Source organism: Limanda limanda, chromosome 10 (assembly GCF_963576545.1).
Source record: "Limanda limanda chromosome 10, fLimLim1.1, whole genome shotgun sequence".
NCBI lineage: Eukaryota > Metazoa > Chordata > Actinopteri > Pleuronectiformes > Pleuronectidae > Limanda > Limanda limanda.
The window spans coordinates 10057094-10077575 of record NC_083645.1 but is presented as its reverse complement, the minus strand read 5'-3'; the positions used below and the strand labels follow the sequence as shown (position 1 = coordinate 10077575).

Below are 20482 nucleotides of genomic sequence, written 5' to 3'. Positions count from 1 at the left end.
GAGTGGAGCAGGGTTAGAGAGGATACAGGGGGGGGTGGGGGGGCTAAGAATATCTGGAGGTCAAGTAGCATTTGAGTTCAGGTGAGATTTTTGGGGATTCCTCATCCACTTATGACAGCTGTTGCTCAGGCCCTCTAAATGTGTCTTTCTTCTTCTCCATCACTCCTCTTTCATCTTCCTCCCTCCTTCCTCACCCTCTCTCTCTCTCTCTTGGTGAAACCACCCAGACTTTCAGCTGCTGCCTCATGCGTAAAAGTCCACCTGTCTGTCCCGTCCTCTCATGGAGTTTTGGCCCACGGCAGCCCATTGGGCCCCCTGTCATACTGTACCCTGTACCGGCCTGGGGTTGGGTGGGTGAGTGGTGGGTGGGTGGGTGGGGGCTGTGGTGATGCTAAGCTGACCTTGTATCAGCTGACTGTGACCCTGATCCTCTGTCAGCTGAGTCAGGGCTTTCCCCCTGCAGGCCTGTCTGGCTCAGCTGTGTGTGTGCGCTCACATGCACGCCTCCACTCTCACTTGTGCTCACAACTTCTCACCGGTTGGTTCACGTCAGAGTGCTTGGATCTCTCCAGGTTGACTTTTTAAGAACCATCCTACTCTCCGTACCCCCCCAACTCTGTCCCTCAGCTGTCATGAGGGCCAGTTATGAGTTGACGTCTTCCAGGTTCTCAAGGAACTGATGGTGTCAGGGCGCTTCCCGTCCTCCCTCCTCCTTGTCCTTCGTGTCTCTGTCAACAGGAGAGAACTCTGGTATCACTGCATCATTCATCATCTCGCCTGTCATTGTTTGGCACTACATTATTCATCCGCTGCTCTTAACCCTCTGGTAAAGAGGCCTCGCCTGACTGCCGGGTCCTCGTGCCACGCTGTGCGTTCCACCGGGGAGTGATGGTGTGGTGGCGTCACAGCTCCAGGATTGTTAGGGGAAAATGTGTAGAATTCTTTTGTTAAGCCTCAGAACGCTTTGCTCAGCTGACACCCGTCGGAGGAGGAGGTGGAGCACATGGAGCCATGTGTGTGGAGAGCACTCACACGCTCATGATTTAAAAGCATGTGCTCAAACAGGATTCCACACAAACACACACGCCCCACACATCAATAACATAGCGTCAACCTGTGGTTTACAGTGTATGTGAGTCACAGCAGGCAGATGGTGGTGTGACATGTGTCCATACTCTGGCTAGAGGCAGCACAGTTGAGGAAAGAACGTCCTCCTCTCCTCTTCCTCTCCTCTTCCTCTCCTCCTCCTCTCCTCTCAGGCAAACATATGTTCCCCTCAGATGCTCTCAACGTTTGGACATGAGTTGGCCTGTTAGGCTGTAGTGTGTGCCGCGTTTTCCGCTGCATTAGGTGTGATAGCCCAAAGGCCACCGACATGCACAGAGTAATTACTGACAGCACTGACTGTCTGTCTTCCTCTTCTGGGCCTTCTATCTGTCATGGTCACTGGGTTTTCTCTCTGTGTTTCTGTGTGTGTGTCTGGTCACCAGGGCCGGGTCTAGACAGGCATGTATGAGGGGGCAGCCACAAATCTTGAGGGGGCATTGTGCTTTATTATATTATTATTATTATAAATTGGGATTTAGTTTGAGGGGGCACAACATTTATTTGAGGGGGCCAGGCCCCCTCTTGCCCCTGCCTAGACCCGGCCCTGCTGGTCACTCTCTCTTTTCCGCCCGGCTGGCAAACAGGACAGAACAGATTGAAAGGACCTTGGTTTCACAAAATTTGGCCAAACTTATAAATCAGAGTGTTTCCGTGATAGAGTGAAAGTACAGAAAGTGTCTTGCAGGGGACTGATAAAACACATGTTGATCAATATACAGATAATTGAGCTCAGGGACCTAAGGAGAAACACAGAGTCATAGATCACAGGCAGCACCGACCCCTCTCTCTTCCCGTCTCCTTCACACTGTAGAGCCGGGGTTCTGTGTCACAGAGATTTAAAGCAGTAAGTTAAGACTTTAAAAGTTCTTACACGAAAAGTCACATCGCCAACTTTAGACTCCACAACCGGAATTACGATCATTCTCAAGTTTGAAATGTACCATTAAGATTGATACCCAGACTCAAACCATGCTTCCTTTCTATTTCCACCCTTTAAAGTACAACATAGTAAAAATATAACATCTAAAACCTCTAAAATGTTCTCAACTAGACCTCTATTTTATATTTTGTTGACTTGTGTACCGACATTATCCAAAATTAACCCAGATAAATCCACAATTGTATCCAAGGTAACGGGACATTTCATTTCAGTCGCCTTTCACCTGCGACACATCCTCATCCGTACACATGATTTGAGACAGTTGCCTGACAAAGTTTACGTATAAATTGAGAACTATCGAATTTGTGATGGTCCGACACTCCAACACATTGAGTCCTGTTTTGGCACCGGCTCCTTCTCCACCATGTTGCTATTCACTGTGTTTCAGATGCGGCCTGCATGAAAGAAACCCTTTGATAGAGACATGTGATATGAAAGAGAGTTTTGTTTCTCCACTGTTGCCAATTGGCTTGCTCCTTGAGGGAACTGTAGGGTTTATCCATAATCTTATAAGGTCTTGGTCTTGCAATGCAAAGAATTTTGAGATGTTTTAATGTTGGAATTTGACGCTTACAATTAAATTGTATTGATATAATGTAATATAATTTGACCTGTCTGCACAGCCATCTCACACAATATTAATATAGTATTATTCTACTGGTTGTAGCATTGATCCATGTTTTAGGGTAGACCAAGTTTAAATGTCATAAAATGTCATTGCAAAGTAGATTGTGGATCGCTTCAAGATTAATCACCAGCACTTTTCCTTAAATGCCACCTTGAGGTTGATATCTAATTTCCCCAGAGATGTTCATGACAAAATACCTGCAAAACTAGACCCATCAGCCTGAGCTGTGCTTAATGTTTAGAGCTGTTTAGCAAATGATAGCACACCAAAGAAAATGTCTGGTCAATTGAATCTGGACATTCTCCAGAGTTTGCCTTTTACATATGAGGAAGACAGCAGGAAATTTTGCGACGTGTTCACAACCACAGGAAAAACTCGGGAACATTCATGTGGTTGGGTCGAGGTTTTGCATTCGCTGCCTGTTGGAAACGTCATCAACATGCCCAGTCGATCACTGTTAAAATGTTGTGCACATTTTCCAGCTGTATTGTCACATAAGCTCACTCAGACATTCTCTGAGTGGCTGTACATGAGAATGGAAGTGACACTGTGACCTTGATCTTTGGCTTCCAAGATGAAATCCAAGCCCAGGGCGTTTCAGAGATATCACATTCATAAGGCAAATTCATCAGCGAGTGACTGTAAGTAATATGATAATTATTTTAAAAGGTTTCTCTAACGTGTTGGTGGAAAAGACACCAAAAGTGGAAGGATTCTCTGCCTTCTATAAGTATACAAATTGAAAGTTGGTGGAAATCCGGCCTTTTGTTTTCCTGATGCCCGGTCATGAACCAAAGTGATCGTCAAGGAAATTTTTTTTTTTTTACGATGGTGCTGTACAAGATGTCAGGGAGCCCAGCAAATCACCAGAGAAGGTCCTCTGGGTACCATGAATATTCATTTTGAATTTCATGGAAATCTAGTAGGAGTAGTTGGGGTTGTGAGTGAATGGACAGATGACCCACTAACCAACTGCTCTAGAAGAGGGGGGGGGGTGCTGCATGTATGATTCCTGTTCTTCTCCCTCACTGATGCAAACACAGATGCTGGGATGAATATTCATGCAGGCTCGTACCAGTGGTTATGTATTTACACACCATCATAAAATCTGTTTTTATGTTATTCAATTGCAGCTACAGTCTTGTGGTAACTAAACGGGTGTTAAGTTAGATTTTTTTCCAAAGTTATGGACATTTCATTTTGGATAGTACATCAGAATATCATTGGCAGTTTCATCTTTAAGGATTTGTTTTTATTCTAGTGAATCGCACAAAACTATAGCCGTCATTCATCATATCCTGTATGTGGTGTCCTCGAGGTTGCTGTCTCCATGACCTTGGCTTCTGGTAGGATTGAGAGATCATTCTGACTGTCAGCAGCAGTCTGACCCTTCTCTCTAGCCGTAGAGTGACAGTATGTATTTGATGCCGCTGGACACTACCAGCGCTCTGATGAATGTTCCTGCCCAAGGTCCTGACAGAGATGAAGGGAGATAAAGAGAGGAGAAGGGACAGGGGGAAGTGCAGGGGGCGAGCTGATCTTTGGCTTTGTTGGATTGCACACAGGGAGGACATGTTGTTGTGCAGTAGATCTCATGCTCCTGCTCTGGTTCAGGCTGCCTGTCAGTGTTTGAGTAGTTTTTGATCAGCCACATTTAGGGGATCCTCGCCTAAAATACAAAAAACACATGTTCTTCTTACCCCGATTAACCCCATGGATGTAGCAGGTGGTGTCGTCCATGATTCTCTGAAGGAATGTTGACTGCATCTTTCAGTCGCTGGAGACAATAAACCTCAAGGTTTGTTGTCACAGGCGGTTATGTCGAGTCATCCATCTTCATCTGACTAGTCAAATACACTTGTGTTCGAATCAATCCTGCAGTCTACACAGGCTTTTTGTATTTTATGTTTACTTTTCACACGTAGTAATGCTAAAGTCTGCTTTAGTCCATTTTGAACTTCAAGTGATTACAGTGATTGTGTACTGAGCTCTGAATGCTGCCTACACATCTACACTGTGACTGAACTTATCCTGTGTACAGGATACAGATGGAGGAATGATGATGTTGTTGCTGATCTGTTACTGTTGTGTTTTCACTTTGTGGGTTGTGGAGACAAGTTGTGAACTTTGACATTAAGGTTGATCCTGGGTTGGTGACCCTGGGTGGGTCAGGTAGTGGAGTAATTTTTGATTAGTAAAATGTGCACTTACAGTAATGAATGAGATTGTGACAGATTGGTCAAGATTAGATTTTATTTTATCCTAGCCTTCCCCATTCCACATGCCAGAGGGTCCATTTACAATTTACAAGAGTACTGCACTGGTCCATTTTGCAAACCTGCAAAGTTCCATACGTTTTGGAGTGTAACCCATTGGGCATCAGTGGTACCGTACTGTTGCCAAAACTACAGTCCTACTGCTGAACATGTATTGTCAAAAAATATTCTTTGAATAAGTCACATCTTTGTAATAATCTTATGAATAAGCGGCCTTTATGGAATGGCACTTTGGAATGTCGACATTAGATTAGGAAAATGTAAGTTGTTAATTATTGTGAGTATGGGTGTAAAAGACATTATTTAAACCTGGTGAAATCCTGTGATCCCTTTGTCTAGAATTCATACAATTAATTATTACAACTGATGATGTGTGGAAATGTTAGAAGAAACAACACAAAACTTTAGAAAAGCAAACCTGTGTTAGAAAGCAACACATTTTTTCCTCTCGCTCGTCACCACCAATCTCCCAGCATCCCTTGTGACTGCAGCTCCCGCCGTGCTCTTCCCCAGGGCTGTCAGATCAGCGGCAGAAATAGCAGCAAACCCTCTCAGTCCCCCGAGGGACGCTGGCTGCCTCTCTGACCCCGACCCTGTTCTTATCACCTGTCTGCTGGAGGCTGTATTCTCTTGGGGCAATCGCCGCTGATTTGGAGTCAGTGGATAACACCTGTTGTCTGGTGGCTAACATTTGAGGAATGACTTAAGACTTCAGCATGGGGCCAGGGACGGAGGGTTCGTTCGAGAGCTCTCTAATAGGATGGGGAGAGCTTGGCTGCGTTCAATGAGAACAACCACACTGACACAATTAGACAGAGTTACGTAATGCTTCAGCTCCTGATCTGTTTGTGTACCTGGATTCTCTGCTTACTCATGGCCCTTTGTCATGTGGGTTCAACATGTTACATAAGAATCTCACTAATTAGAGGTTACTTGTTGGAAAATAGAAAAATATCTTTGCTTTGAAGACTGCATTCCTGTATAATTGAACTATGTGTTCATAATCGACATTCAACACTTCGGCTTGTTTTTTCCCTATACAAGTTTGCCCGGCTGTGAAAATGGAGGATGTTGAAATATGCCAGAGCTATTCTTTGACCCACTTTCTGAAGGTCAGCATTGTAAATACATGTCGTGTGTTTCACCTAGGTGTTGGCACACAGGAACTCAGTCATACATGATGGGATCAGTATTGCTCCTTTGGTTTTAAAAGACTGGTTTCCTTTAACACACATAGAGAAAAGCACAGTTTGAAGGGAGTGTCATTATTGGGACCAGTGGTCGGGCACTTATCAGGCGGGGCAATGTGTCCCAGCGGTGCTGCCAGCATTGTGGGTGAAACAATGAACCAACAGAGACTTGAGTGTAGGAGATTGGAAGTGGGAATTAATCATTCCTGCATATTTCCATTGCCCACAGTTCTGTCTTTTCGAGGAAAGCAAACAAGTACACTCATGCTTACATTTTCTCCTGCTCTCATGGATGTATGCCCATACTCAGCCTACACCGTGCGTATAATGTGATCGAGCTTTGAGCGTGCAAAGGCTGCTCAGACTTTTTTTTAAGAGCAGATGGTCTTTTGAGATTAGTCCAGTGAAAGGGAATCAGAAGGATGAAGCAGGATATGTCATTACACCCCAGAACCACTCAGATGCTCCTTCAAGAAGAAGGGGCTGAATAAGAGACGTTGGGAGCCTGGTTGTCTCTGCTTGTTTATTCAAGATAACCGGTTTATTGCCATGAGGAGAAGATGAACTATTAAAGATCACAATGAATCACTTTGACCTTCACACAACGTAATCACATTTATTCCATTAGCCTACTGATAAAGCTGTAGGTGAGAACTTCCCTTACTGACAATGTGAAATCAATGAAATGCAGGAGTCTGACATGTAGTCTAATGCATGATGAGGGAAGTGGATCCATCCACTCTCTGACATGATGCAGCAGTGTGTGTGTGTGATAAATAGAGAAAGTGCGAGCGAAAGCCCGGAGCTTACCCAGCTTACATTATGTAGGTGTTAGACCTCCGCTTTAGAAGTGTCCACAGAGCTATTCACTGATCTCAGTGTGTGAACTGCACACGGCCTATCGTGTATTGTACGGCTGCGTTCATTGGAGAAATGTTGTGAAATGAAAATCAGTTTTGTTAAGCTTAATGAATCCATTCTGTCTTTTGAGAATAGTTGAAGTATTTATTATTTTTGGAAACACGCCGTTGTCTTATCAGGTTCACATCTGTTTAATTAACAATACCAATATCACTTCATTACAATGCAATGCACTATATCTGTTTTAGACTTTATTATTAGACATTATGACAAGCCAATTATAAATTTATATATATGTAACCCAGTAACTGGATGGTACTGGAACCTTGCCTGCTCCACGTTAGTTGAGAGGACATGGACCGAGCTAAAAAGTCAAAGCACACGTTGAATATATTTTTCTCAGAGATGGTTTCTGTCACTTTACGTTAGTTTGTTATTATCACACTGATGCTTTTTCAAGTGCTCATGTTTCTAATAAGTTTGGTTTAAAATAGTTGTTTGATGCTATAAAAACTGGGATCAACCTTATGATTGACAGCTGAGTCTGACTCGTGATTGGTTGAGCCCATGTATTGACGGGGCCTGGTTACCACTGCTCCATCCCTCGTCCCTACTGAGCAGACTCTGACTCCAAATGCACAGCGTTCATATGCTGGATGTTTGTCCTTACTTCTGGATGTTGGGAGGAAGTGGAGATGTGTCATCCATATACAGTCTATGTTACAGAATAATGTTCATAGCTCTGTCCATGTCTATTTATTTGGGAGAACTTCACTTTTCAACAACCCAACTTGTTGCCAGACACACTAATAAGTCCTCATGGTAAAAGTGAAACCTTGTGTTCAAAAATACAAACAATGAAGGATAACGCTAACCTCCGTCTTTGTAAAATCTCTTAGTTCGCTGAACAAAAAGCAGCTTTTAACTTATGTTTTGTTTTTCATTGTAGAAAATTAAATGTCTTCTTTTCTCTCATCACCAAGGGTCGACGGGCAGTGAGCGGAGCTCTGGGCCGATCCGGTGCCAACGATGTCGGGAAATCTGTAAAGGAGAAGTGGTGCGAGTACAAGAGACCCACTTTCACGTCAGGTGCTTCACCTGCACCGGTAAGAAACAGCAACTCGATCCCTGACACCACCTCTTGTAAATCACCACAACACAGCCAAGGCTAGAGTGGATAAACAGCTGTAGTGATCAGACAAAACAGGTGTTGTCTCGCTCAGTCCTCAGGCCTGGGCGGCTCTGGTCAGACATGTTAAACGTGGTACTCAGGTTCCAGTAGTTGAATGCATGCTAACTATCTTGTCTTTCCAAATACTCACACACTGACAGATATACTCAGGGTGCCCTCATTCAACCGTCTCCTACTGTACGTGCTGAGTGCTACTATTAGCCCACAGTGGGGATTGGAGAGGATCAGAGGTGCGTTGCAGGCGACTTAGGCTCCTGTGAAGTTAGCTTGTTATTGCCCTGCCAGCTCAGAGCGGATTTCCCCTCGTATCCTTGTATGGTCTAAATGAGACTGTCTTTGCAGCGCTACAGGTGAGCAGGTGAGCAGGTGACAGTGGTGTCATAGTGGAACATCCTCTGATGACAGGAAAAGTGCAGTATTTCTAATATTACTGGATGTGTGTATCAGTTTAACACATGTCCAAGAAATAAAACTTGACTAGAGACAATGGATGTCTGTGGCCAAGATGGCAAAGGTTAAAATTAGCTTCAACTTTAAATATAAGCTTTGCTCACATTTGTGAACTTTGTAGGCCAGATGTATATCATGCTGAGATTATGGTAAGTTAGTGTGACTGTAGAAGTAAATTATAGGAAACTTGTGACCTGGTGGATGAGATGCGCTTTTGTTTTGGTTCAGCAAGGAAACAACTTTTGGAATAATAACTTGGGGTCATTTGTGAGCATTGAGCCAACGTGCAAAATTGCTGACATTTGCACAGAGATAAATGCCGGTCTGAAAGGGGCTCATGACAGTCATGTATCTGTGCATTTGCAAATTGTGAAGCAAAGAATCGAGAAATCTGATTTGTCATGCTGCTGGGCGGCCCGAAGCAAGTGTTCTCGTGCTATTTCTAAAGGAAGGAGAGTCATGGGGTACTTTTCAGAGGAGTTTAAAAAACACATGAGGACATGTGGACTCAACAGGCATCTTTGAAGAATGGTTGGTTTGTTCTCAGTGAATCATCTTTTTGCTTGAAATGTACCATCCCTAACACATGTGTGTCAAAATAACCCTTAAAATAAAAAGGTTTACAGCTTTATAGGAAACGAATACTACAGACTTAAATGAGCTGTAATCTAAATATCGTGTCAGTTCTTTGATGAAATACATTAATTTCTCGTTTTAATATCGCATTCATTTCCAAAGGTTTTAAAATCATCATTTATGGCTTAAACATAAACACAGCATTAACATAACAAAGTGTTTTAAACCGTTTTGAACCTTTCATGGCCCATTCTTATGCAGTGGCAGGCATTTGGTTGGCTATATCACCCTAAAATGTATCTGTATTTAAAGAAGTTAACACTGTCTAATGAAAGATGCACCTTCAACCCTCCACCAGCAACCACCAATGAGTGGGAATCCTCATTTTCCCATTGTGTACCCTTCACGGACGTCCACCATTCTATCCTGCTGTCTCGGCTGTCTCTCACACACACACACACACACACACACACACACACACACACACACACACACACACACACACACACACACACACACACAAACACACACACACAAACACACACACACACGGTTTGAACCGCTGGCTGAGACAGGTGCCTCAGTGGGTCGTATGGTTCGAGACCACCGCTCCACTTAAACACTTTAGCCCCAGCGCTCCGGGCACTTGCTGCCTGAGTAGTGTTTCAATTTGCTCAGGACGGCCGTTGAATGACATTTCTGTCCGGACGTGTGTGTGTGCTGCGACTGGAGTCCTCGCTCGACACCTTAGACAACTTGTCTCTAGCAAGCTGTTTACGATGTCTGTGTGTGTGTCTGCACTGCCTCCCAGCACTGAGCTCTAAAGGCATTTATTGAATTTCCGGAGAGAGGCACAAACCAATTTTTTTTGTTAAAAAAAACCTATTGTAGATAAAACTTAAAATGACTCATTCTGGGCTATTTTTCCAAGCGGTTTCTTTTATTTTTGTCAAGTCTTCAGCAGTTGTTGTTATAGAGAAGAAGCTGAGTGAGTTGTGTTTGTCATTGTATGAGCATCACTCCACTAAGCTGTTCTACAGTCAAACTCACAGAAGTCTATTCATTGGAGGGCTGTTGTTGTTACATGTTCCCTACGTGTCGCCCCAACACATGAAAACACAAGCTCGTAGTGCGCACACACACACGTGCACCCATGCATACGAGCGTGCGCATCCATACGTACATGCACGCTCACTGTGAGTTGTGAAGGGTTGCTGTGGTAACGGTGTGAAGGGGGCACCCGGGCCCTGGTTGGTGGATATTCTCAGCATCTCTATGGTGCTATTACCCAATCAGAAGGCTGTATTCTGTGCCCTGGAGAAAAAGGGTGTGTGCGTGTGGGGGGGGGTGAACACAGGAAGCGAGCAGACATGAGAGGAAGACGAGGGGGGATGGGGGTGCTGTTTGTCGCCTAAACATTACATCATCACTTGGATATAACACCAGTCTGACTCTCCTCTTCCTCTCAGCCTCTTCGCTCGCGGCCTCGTTAAACTAATGGAAAACTGTCATCGACGAGCATCACGTTAAACACACCTATCAGACCACCCTCCCCCCTCTCATCTTCCAGAGAGCTCTCCTCGTCCCATGAGGCAACGGGGCGTTATTGTGCGGCCAGGCTCTGCCACATCCCTGCCCATAATGTGCTCTCCTTCCTGGGCCTCTGCACAGCCAGCAGTTTTCCAAAGCTTTTATTGTAAACCCACGCTCACGCACACAAACGTGTTGCACGTTGTTTAGAACTTCATAAACTCCCATCAGCTCTGTATTGTCCGTGTCACTATTGTCTGCTTATAATCAGCTCCTCTTGTATATTTTCCTGAGGCTGAGTAACAGGATTACTCTCTTTTATATCTCTCTTTTTTTGCTTTTCTTTCAGTTTTTCTCCCACTCCCTCGTTTTTTTTTCCTGTCGCTCCCTCCCCTCCTTCTTTTCCTGGTGACAGTTACCCAAGCATGAAATCAATTTCTCATCTCAGGACAGGATGACATTGGCATGCAGGGTGTGCGATTTGGAGGCTCGTGGCTAAACTGTATTATATAGTCGCACCAGAGTGACAATCTGCTGTCAGCCGTCAATTGCCTGGTCTGTCTGATGTGTTTATGAACTCTGTGATTGGGGTGTGTTTCAGCATTTGATTTCGTTCTTGGGGATCAGCATTTCTGCCCGGGTTATTGACCTTGACCAATGATATCGTGTCCGCCACAGTCCATTCATGCATGGTTTTTCCACCATGGCGTAAAATGGTAGTTATTTCCCCCTTTTTACTCCCTCTCCTCTTTTTTCTTTCCATATTTCTGTCTCCTTTTTTCTCTAAAGGACTGACTCTGCCCCACAGGATACATCACGATCACTCTGCCTAAAAGTGATTCTCTGTGAGCGCACACATTCACTTAGCAAGTAACAAACACCTACATCCATCGCGTCCGCTCTTCCTAAAGCCACATGGCCTTCCGGATGCCACATTATCATAATTTCCCTCTCATGCATTAGTCAGAAGAAGAACAGATCACTAATCATGTGCGTTTAACCTCCCATTCGAACCCATTATACAGCAGCTGATCATAGCACGAACAAAAAAAAAAACAGCCGCGCAATCAACTCAGAAGTCTGTGGAAAAAGCTGGCGACAGAAGCCGTCTCACAGCTTGATGCATCAACTCCAGACACAGAGCAGGCAGTGGGGGGGTGTTTTGTGGATTATGTAGCACTTCTCAGTGAAGCAGCGGGCGCGTGGTGTACGGACGATGTGGTGTTGTATTACCGGCAGACGGGCTGACTCGTGCATACTGGCCCAATGACATAGTGACCACACTTACCCCGGCCTCCGAAGCATAATGTGAGCTTGAGGATTCCAGCAGACGCGGCGTGGTCTGTCAGTGGCTTATTCGCTTAAACCGAAAGCAATATAGACCCGTGTCCCCTGTGCAAGTTGGCTCACATGCTCAAACAAAAAAAAAAGAAAACACAGAGGCAGAGATATGTAAACCTCCAAGCACCCTATAGACAGAAAAGACTGTGTCTTATAAAACAGTTCTAAGGGGAATCTCAAATTTGCACAGAGGTCAGATAAATATTTGACTGCTCTGCCAATGCTTCATGTTGAGCTGAGTTTTCCCACAAGGGCTGTTGTAATATTAAAGCAGCTTTGTCTCCTCCTCCGTGGACCTGTTTCAGTCAGTCCAGCTTCCCTTTGGTTGCCATTAGCCCCATCACTCATCATCAGTGTTAATAACATGAACCCACTGTGCTGTACAGTGTACAGCATCTCTTAAGGCAGGGGGGGGGTTGATAGGGAAGAAGCCAGTGGGAAGAAGGGAGGGAGAAGACAAATGGTATGAAGAATAAAGAGAAAAAAGTAAGACAAAGAGGTTATGAGGAGAAACAGAAAGAAAGACACAGCACAGAGAGAGAAAGTGGGGGGGTTACAGGGAAAGGGGAGCTTCCTGTAGCTATAGCAACCGCTGGTACGCTGGTCCAATCACCACACCAGCGCCTGGTTGCTAGGGAGAGATTCCGACAGACAGAGAACGGAGCGTGGAGGGCAGCGGTGCTTTTACCCGACAACTCTCCGGGATCCAGGACAGATGACAGGGATTATTCCTCCGCTTGTCTCTCTGAAGCAGCACCGTCCTGAGGGAGCTTCACACTCCGATGCACTGCCTATCGTCTTTAAGTGTGTGTGTGTGTGTGTGTGTGTGTGTGTGTGTGGGCCACGGTGAGTTACAGCCGCTTAAGTGTCTGGCTCAGCGAAGGAGTGATTTCTGAATGATAAAGAGGATCATTAAGTGACAAACCGTACAGTGTTGAACAAACACACGTGTGTATGTGTACACAGCAGATTCAGAGCTGCACAAGGCCCCATCCCTCACCAGTTTGGTTATCTTTGTGTGTCTGTGATCTCATCCACGCCTGTTCCTCCCTCAGCTGACTCTCTGATCAGCCCTCAGAGGGTTAAAAGCTGAAGGCCTCAGCAGCAGGGCTGGTCTGCTGGTATGAAGCGACTCCACTGGGCAACCATCTGTCTCCATCAGCCACCACAGCCAAATGCTGGGGGTAACCCTGTCACTCATGCACTACTTCTCTCTGCTTTAGCCTTAGGCTGCCTCGCCTCCCCCCCCTCTCTCTCCTCTTGCTCTTTTCTCCTCTCCTCGTGCCTTGTGTCATCAGCTGTGCTATGTTAGTGTCAGTCACTCCACCACTTTGGTCCAAACTTAAAAGATCAACAACTATTGGTCCCCAGAGGATGAAATCTACCACCTAGTAAAACCATGATGTTGACCTTTTTAGTTTTGATTGAAATATTTGAAAAGTTTATACTTAATATTTGAAAATATATTTGAAATAAAAACAAAATTTACTGTATAATAAGCATTACGTGGGTTGCAATCAAAACTGGTACACACTTTATTAACTTGTTTAACCACTGATGTTTGCTGTAGTGCCGGCACCATGTCAACGTTTCCAGTAATACAGTAAAAGAGGTTGACACAATCATGACATTCATGGTCCCCAGACGATATATCCAACCAACTTTCATCAATCCTTTGACCCTTCCTCTGGCGACAACAGCAAGTAAACATTTATGATTCAAAATTCAAAATGTCTTTATAGGTATAGCCTGGATTTCAAGGAAATTTTGTCCTTCTTGTTCCCCTGAGGATTAATTCTTATTTCTTTGTTGAACCTCTGATGTAGCACCATCACCAAGTCAATCTTTCCAATAATTTAGTAAATTAGCTTGAGATATACACCATGAAATGACAATGGCACACAGCCATGCATTCATGGTCCCCAGAAGATGAATCCTACTGACTTCATTGATACTTTGACTTTTCCTCTGGCACCACCAGCAAGTTGTGATTCATAATAAAATGTGTTTGTATCTATTAAATGGATTATTGGCTTATTGGCTAAACTACAATTAACAAATGGAATTTTAATCTTCCATTGTAGTGCTCATTGTCAAATGTTACTATGCTAACATGCTGAACTAAATTGGTGACATGCTAATATAATATCAACATGTTAGTATCAGGGTCCGCATTTTGCTTTCATTGGCATTTATCTCAAACCACTATGTCAGCTTGAGCAGGTTCACAGGGCTGTGGACTGTAGGACTTTTGTTTCTCTCCTCTTCCTGTTGGTCTGACCACTTCTTATCCCAGCCTGCGATTTGGCACAGCTTGAGAAAACACATTATTTACTCTCGGAGTGTTTCATCCTGTCGGAGGGGCTCAGAACCGGGGGGGCAGGGGCAGCTCAGAGGAGCCCGGGCCCCATGTTGGTAGTGCAGATGTGGGGGTGAATAGGTGAGCATCTCCCCTGCTGAAACCTGTCACTGCTCTGCTACATGTACCTGTTAAAATCTATGTACCATCCTCTATTACCCTGAAAACACTAAACATTAGCATAATGTTGACAGCAGCACTAAAACCACGAGGATATGCAGCAGTGCTACGCTGACGAACTATACAAAGCATGTCCATTTACCTAATAGCACATGATGAAGACCTAACAGCATCATAATGAGCCGAGGGAGAGAGGGGAGACTGTGGAAGAAAGGGGAGGTTGCATGGAGGTGCGCGCTGTGATAGTGAGAACAGACGGTGCAAATTACGAATAAGTGGACATCTTTTGCTTCAGAGCCACAAAGACTTGGAAGGCGTCTTGAAACGGAAGGACAGAGAAAGAGAAGGGGAGGAGGGGACAGGGTTTCAGGACTATTTTGGAGTTCCGGCCCAGGCCGACTTTGAGATGAGAATTTTAATTGCGTCTGTTGGCTGGAGATAAATACCAAATCATGCAGACCCCCTGTGGGTGTCTAATCAGTGTGGTTCTAATGGCCACAGCTGCAGGCACAAGTCTACATGCTTGTCTCTAATCACCAGACTTATAATCTTAAGATGTTAACTTCCTGCATTGCCAAAAAAAAAAAATCCTGATACGAAGGAGTATCAGCATCTTTTCGTTTCTCTCATTAGAGCCGCATTCAGGGAAAGATCATAAAATAAGCAAACAGAAGAAATGAAGTCTTTCAGTTTAGTCTATTAAAGCTGATTATGTTTAGTTAGGATGATGTGTCTCTATAACATTCATTTCTCATACAAACAAAACTTTTCATTATTGAAATTCTTCATAACTTTAATTTGTGTGCGCTTTCCCACGAGTAGCAATAGTATAAATCCCGAAAAGCCAATCATGGGACAGTGAAACCGACTCTTCTGACTCTACATGGGTTGCATTGTGGCTGTTGTTTCTATGGGTGGGTGTCCGCATCATGTGGTGCTGGTTGTGCTGCTGCAACCAAAACCTTTCTTCTCAGAGCCAAGCTAAACCAGATCTCTGGAGCAGCGGAGGAGACACCTAGCTTCAACCCGACTCCACCCTCTGCACTGGCAACTGCAACATGTGGAGGGATTAGTTTAAAGCTTCTGCTTGATGCTCGGGACTGAAGGGAGAGAAGCTGAAAACTAGAGACATGTTTGAAAGCAGAATTCAAAAAGTGGAGGCTCTTTGAGGGAGGTTTGAAGAATGTAAAGTTAAAGTTGGCTTAGTAAATATTCCCGTCAAAAGGTGCATATATAGATTCCTAACTTAATGTGTTATTACTTAATAAAGTAATAATACATTTGCAATTGTTCAGTTAAATGTAATTCTCCTTCATTATCATTCTGCTGCGGAAGAGCAGGTGTTTTTGTTAATATCACATTGAGACAGACGTCGGCTCTGTTGACATCTTCATCTGTGTCTTCATCGGGTGTTACTCCGCTTTTTCATCGGAAGATATCTTAAGGTTGGTTTTGTTCATTTCAGTGACTGCATTTTCCCCCCCACCTGCTTGCGGTGAATCCAGCGGGGGGTCCCCTGCTGTGCGCTCACATTGGATTCTGCTGACTGTGAACAAAGGGGCCTGGCGGAGAAAGTCCACAGGAAGTCCCCAGGCTCTCCCTCAGACATTTGTGATCACACATACACCTCTGGAGAAACTCCAGAAGATCACCAGCGTTCTATGCATGTCTGAAACCAGCTAACTATACATATACTTCAGTATTTATGAATAAACTTCATAGGGTAATATTATGTACTGCCTTTAATCAGATGTGCGAATTTTTCAGGGTTTGACCCACATTTTTTCTAATCAAATGAGACACATTTATTTTCAGGTAAAAACTTAACTGGAGTGCTTCTCAAAGACAGATGAAACATTTGAAGTTATCATCCCTGAAAACATTTGGTTTTCACAGCCACCAGTTTAATCATACCGCCAGGTCCCACCATCATTCGTAGTGGGACCTGGCTGTCTCTAGGGCAACTGTGGAAGGTTTACGTCTCCTATAGCAACTGAGGAAGGGGGACGTCCTTTGCGATGCATCCATCCAATCATCCGGTCAAAAGGAAACAATGCGATTAGCCGTAACAGGTGAACCATCCAGCCGGAGCAGGTCCAGTCAGTCGGCTGTGATGTGGGCAGGCGTCCGAATGCTAATGAAGTGCATTAGGCTAATTGAGCAGTCATTTGAAAATCAGTGGGAGCACAGATTGAAAAGTAATTTAGAGAGAGAGAGAGAGAGAGAGAGAGAGAGAGAGAGAGAGAGAGAGAGAGAGAGAGAGAGAGAGAGAGAGAGAGAGAGAGAAATGAGAAAAAAGACACCAGAGAAACTCATAGTGGTAAATCTGACCACAATTTAGTTTTCAACAAATTATTGTTTTCGTTAAAAGAACACTATGCAACATTTCAAGTCATAGGATTTTTTTTTCATAGCAAAAAGCTCGGTATATGTGGAAATAATTAGTCCTCCATTCCCTTTTTTCCATGAAAGCATCAGATAGCATGTGATTTGGGTTTTTGGTTAGTCTGGTTCAAACTGCCGCAGAGCCACTTTTTCAAGCTCTGTGCCATTGTTCAGTCGATCTGGAAATGTGGTCGGCACATGCACACACTCACACGCATGTGCACAAACACACACACTTTTATAAACAAGCCATTTTTATCTATCGCCTTTCACATTCCTACCTACTCCTGCACTCCTGCAGCCGCCTCGCCTCGATGCCAATGACCCGTCACAATGATAAAGATCCATCATCATATCTCACCGTACACACACTGTCTCATTTCATCATCCAATCTCTGCGTACGCTCGGTGCCATCTCATCGGGGATGGATTTATGTGTCTCCGTCCTCCTGTGGGAGCTGAGATTGTTTTGTTTTTAAGTGAGGGCCCATTGATCTTTTATTGCGCCATTAAGTCAATATGCTCCACTCATAAACAGCTTGAGATTAAATGAGCTCCTTTGAAGGGTTTATGTGCGTGTGTCTGTTTCTGTGTGTGTGCGTGTGTGTCTTTAAACTCGGCCTGCCAGCGAACACTGAAATCTGGTGGCAGTATAGGAAGCCAAGTATCGCCTGTACTAGCATCAGCTCCAGTCCAACGGGACCAGTATGAAGCCATGTATCAGCAGTATGTTGTTGATATTCGAGTTTATTCAATCAGAATGGTGATTTGTGTTTATTTACTAAATTCATTAACTGGTGGTGTGATGAGTGTGAAACTCATGAATAACATTTTTTTCTCTGTCTATTATATTTCCATTTTTAATACCTTGGTGAAGAGACGTTTTTCAGGATTGTTTGTTGCCATATGGGATGTGAAAAAAGAAATAGATTGAAATCAGTTGAGGAAATTCAAGCGGATTCAGGCTACATCCTACTACTACATTTTATTTTGAAAACTGTTTCAAACTTGACAAGCAATCTCTTTCCACACAAGAGTTTTACTAAGCGTGATTGAAAACACATATCACATGACCACTCACACACTGGGCATGCCTGTGTTCAATCAATTGGTTGTTAGTAGCAGATTGATCTAAACAATAGCTCATCTCCTATGCATGTAAGCAGTTGTATAAATGCTGAATTAAACTTAACAACTGTTCCCAAATACAACAGGGTCAGCAGGGCTAGTACTTGATTTTCCATGTCGTGTTTTAAACTGTAAGCTGGAGAGGAGGAGATTTACTTGTCTTCAAATAGAAGCAGGGTGAACCAACTCAAATCAAATAGCATCGTTGAAGTCCCCTAGTTTGCACATATCTACTATCTAGATCCCACATATCTAGATCCTTGGGGTATATTGTTGCCATTGGACAGAACCAGGTTAGTTGTATCCCCATGTTTACGTTATGTATGCTGAGCGAAGCTAAGCCAACCAACTTTTTGGCTCAATTAAAGCTGGCCCACTCTGCTGTGATTGGTCAACCGCTTCCAGTGCGCAGAGGAAATGGCGTCCTCCACTCTCTCTTTACCTGGCGCTGTAATTAAACAAACTAGCAGCTCAACTTGCATTATGCAGATGATGTCCCATGACTTCAAGTTTATGCTCAGACTTTGGGCTTTTTAACATTGCTGAACTACTAATAAATAAACAGAAACCTAAAACACACCAGAGGAAGGAGAAAAACGGAAAAATGATAATATGTCTCCTTTTGAGATTCGGATGGTTAATGCATGCACACACGAAAATCTGGATTTGTTTAACACATTATGTGACCTTCATCGGAGCAGTGTGTGTGTCAGCTCACAGCATTTTCTCCAGGCGGAGGTCATAATAACTGACTAATCTTCCTCTTGGTAGCCGCAGAGTGTAGGTAGAAACCAGAGACCAGAAACCACACTGGCCAGTGATCCGTGAAAATGCCTTTTAGCTATACTGTTACTCTCACTGGAATCCACTCTCAATTACACGGCAAAGTGCTGTAGCGCACATTGTCTGCTTAGGGTATACAATAAAGAGACGCACACACAAACTGCACAAACTACACCCTCACCTTTCACGTACACAGCAAATGATTTCAGTGCCTCTCCCATTGCTGCGTAATGAGCCTGGTGTCGATGTTCGGATGATGCTGGGAACGTGTGTTTTGTTGTTTTGTCTCCTTCTCCACATTGTTTAGCACAAAATGACTTTTCCACTGATTATATCATTATATTCTCATCAGAGCAAATTGTCTCACCACTGTCTGAATAACTTCCCCAGCAGCTAGCGTGTGACGTCAAACACACACACACACACACACACACACACACACACACACACACACACACACACACACTCACAGGAAAGCACCAGTGCACACAAACAGCACACTGAAAAAACACAAGACATATGTTCTGAGACAGAATATAAAAAACTGAAAAAACATTAAGTCTTACTTATCTTACTCAGTGTTCTGTTATTAAACTTTATATTAAGATCACATGACAGAAAATCTTGATGTGTTTTGACAATTTTAATGCCAAAAATACCATTTCTGATACCCACAGATTTTTCCATATGTTTCAACTTTCCTGCTCTCTCACTCTCTCTCCCCTGTTCTCTCCACAGTGTGTAACTGTGATCTTGCACAATCTGGCTTCTTCCAGAAGAAGGGCGAGTACATCTGCACAGCAGACTATCAGCGTCTGTACGGTACACGCTGCGACAGCTGTGACAGCTTCATCACAGGGGAGGTGGTCTCGGCACTGGGACGCACGTACCACCCCAAGTGCTTTGTTTGCAGTGTTTGCAGGTATACACACACACACACACACATACACATACTACACATATACACTACATGCACACGCTATAAAAAACACACGATCCTCCATGTGCAAGCTTACAGATGGTTGGGCAGAACGAGGGCAACAACAGCATTAATTTGGGATTGTACATTGCAAAGTAATAAACCAAACGCTTTCCGCCCCCTGTTGATGTCGTTCTCCTTTGCAGTTTAATAATTATTTTCAGCAGCGAGAGACAGAACCAGAACATTAAGGTTTTCCCAAAAAATCAAAACCAGGAGCTGAAAGACGCTAAATTGCTTTGTGGAGGAACTGAAGTTGGATGTCAGATATGAGTTATTCATTTTGCATTACATAGGGTCATTTAATACATTTTTAACATTTAAATTTGGAACCAAACCAATTTAGTCAGATGTAAGTGACAAAAACTGAAAATTCACGAGGATTATTTTATCCATAAACAGCCCTTGATTTTTCAACTTTATAAAGAGTATGTAATGATAATACTTGCAAAGCATTTAAACCATATTGCCATCCCTGATACTCAAGCATAACAAAACACAAAACTGCAGCAATAAAATAATATTAATAATCGTTGCAATATCATTTTTATCAGTAGCAATATAGAACAAAATTTCAATATATATATAAGTTTGTTAGTAGCTGAGGCTGTGATGACAAAGAGAAAAGGGGGACGAT

The 20482-nt window shown here is 43.7% G+C and overlaps 2 protein-coding genes across 2 annotated transcripts in view; one reads left to right on the top strand and one right to left on the bottom strand.

The window, feature by feature from the left end:
- sh3tc2 (SH3 domain and tetratricopeptide repeats 2) overlaps positions 1–4415 on the bottom strand; it is a 30841-nt gene extending 26426 nt beyond the window's left edge. The window contains exon 1 of the mRNA XM_061080249.1: positions 4376–4415. Within this exon, the coding sequence (XP_060936232.1) occupies positions 4376–4415 (40 nt within the window). The remainder of the gene's footprint in view (positions 1–4375) is intronic.
- A 1252-nt stretch (positions 4416–5667) lies between these two features.
- ablim3 (actin binding LIM protein family, member 3) overlaps positions 5668–20482 on the top strand; it is a 44189-nt gene continuing 29374 nt past the window's right edge. Inside the window, exons 1-3 of the mRNA XM_061080247.1 lie at positions 5668–5686; positions 7986–8108; positions 19605–19788. Of these exons, the coding sequence (XP_060936230.1) occupies positions 5668–5686; positions 7986–8108; positions 19605–19788 (326 nt within the window). The remainder of the gene's footprint in view (positions 5687–7985; positions 8109–19604; positions 19789–20482) is intronic.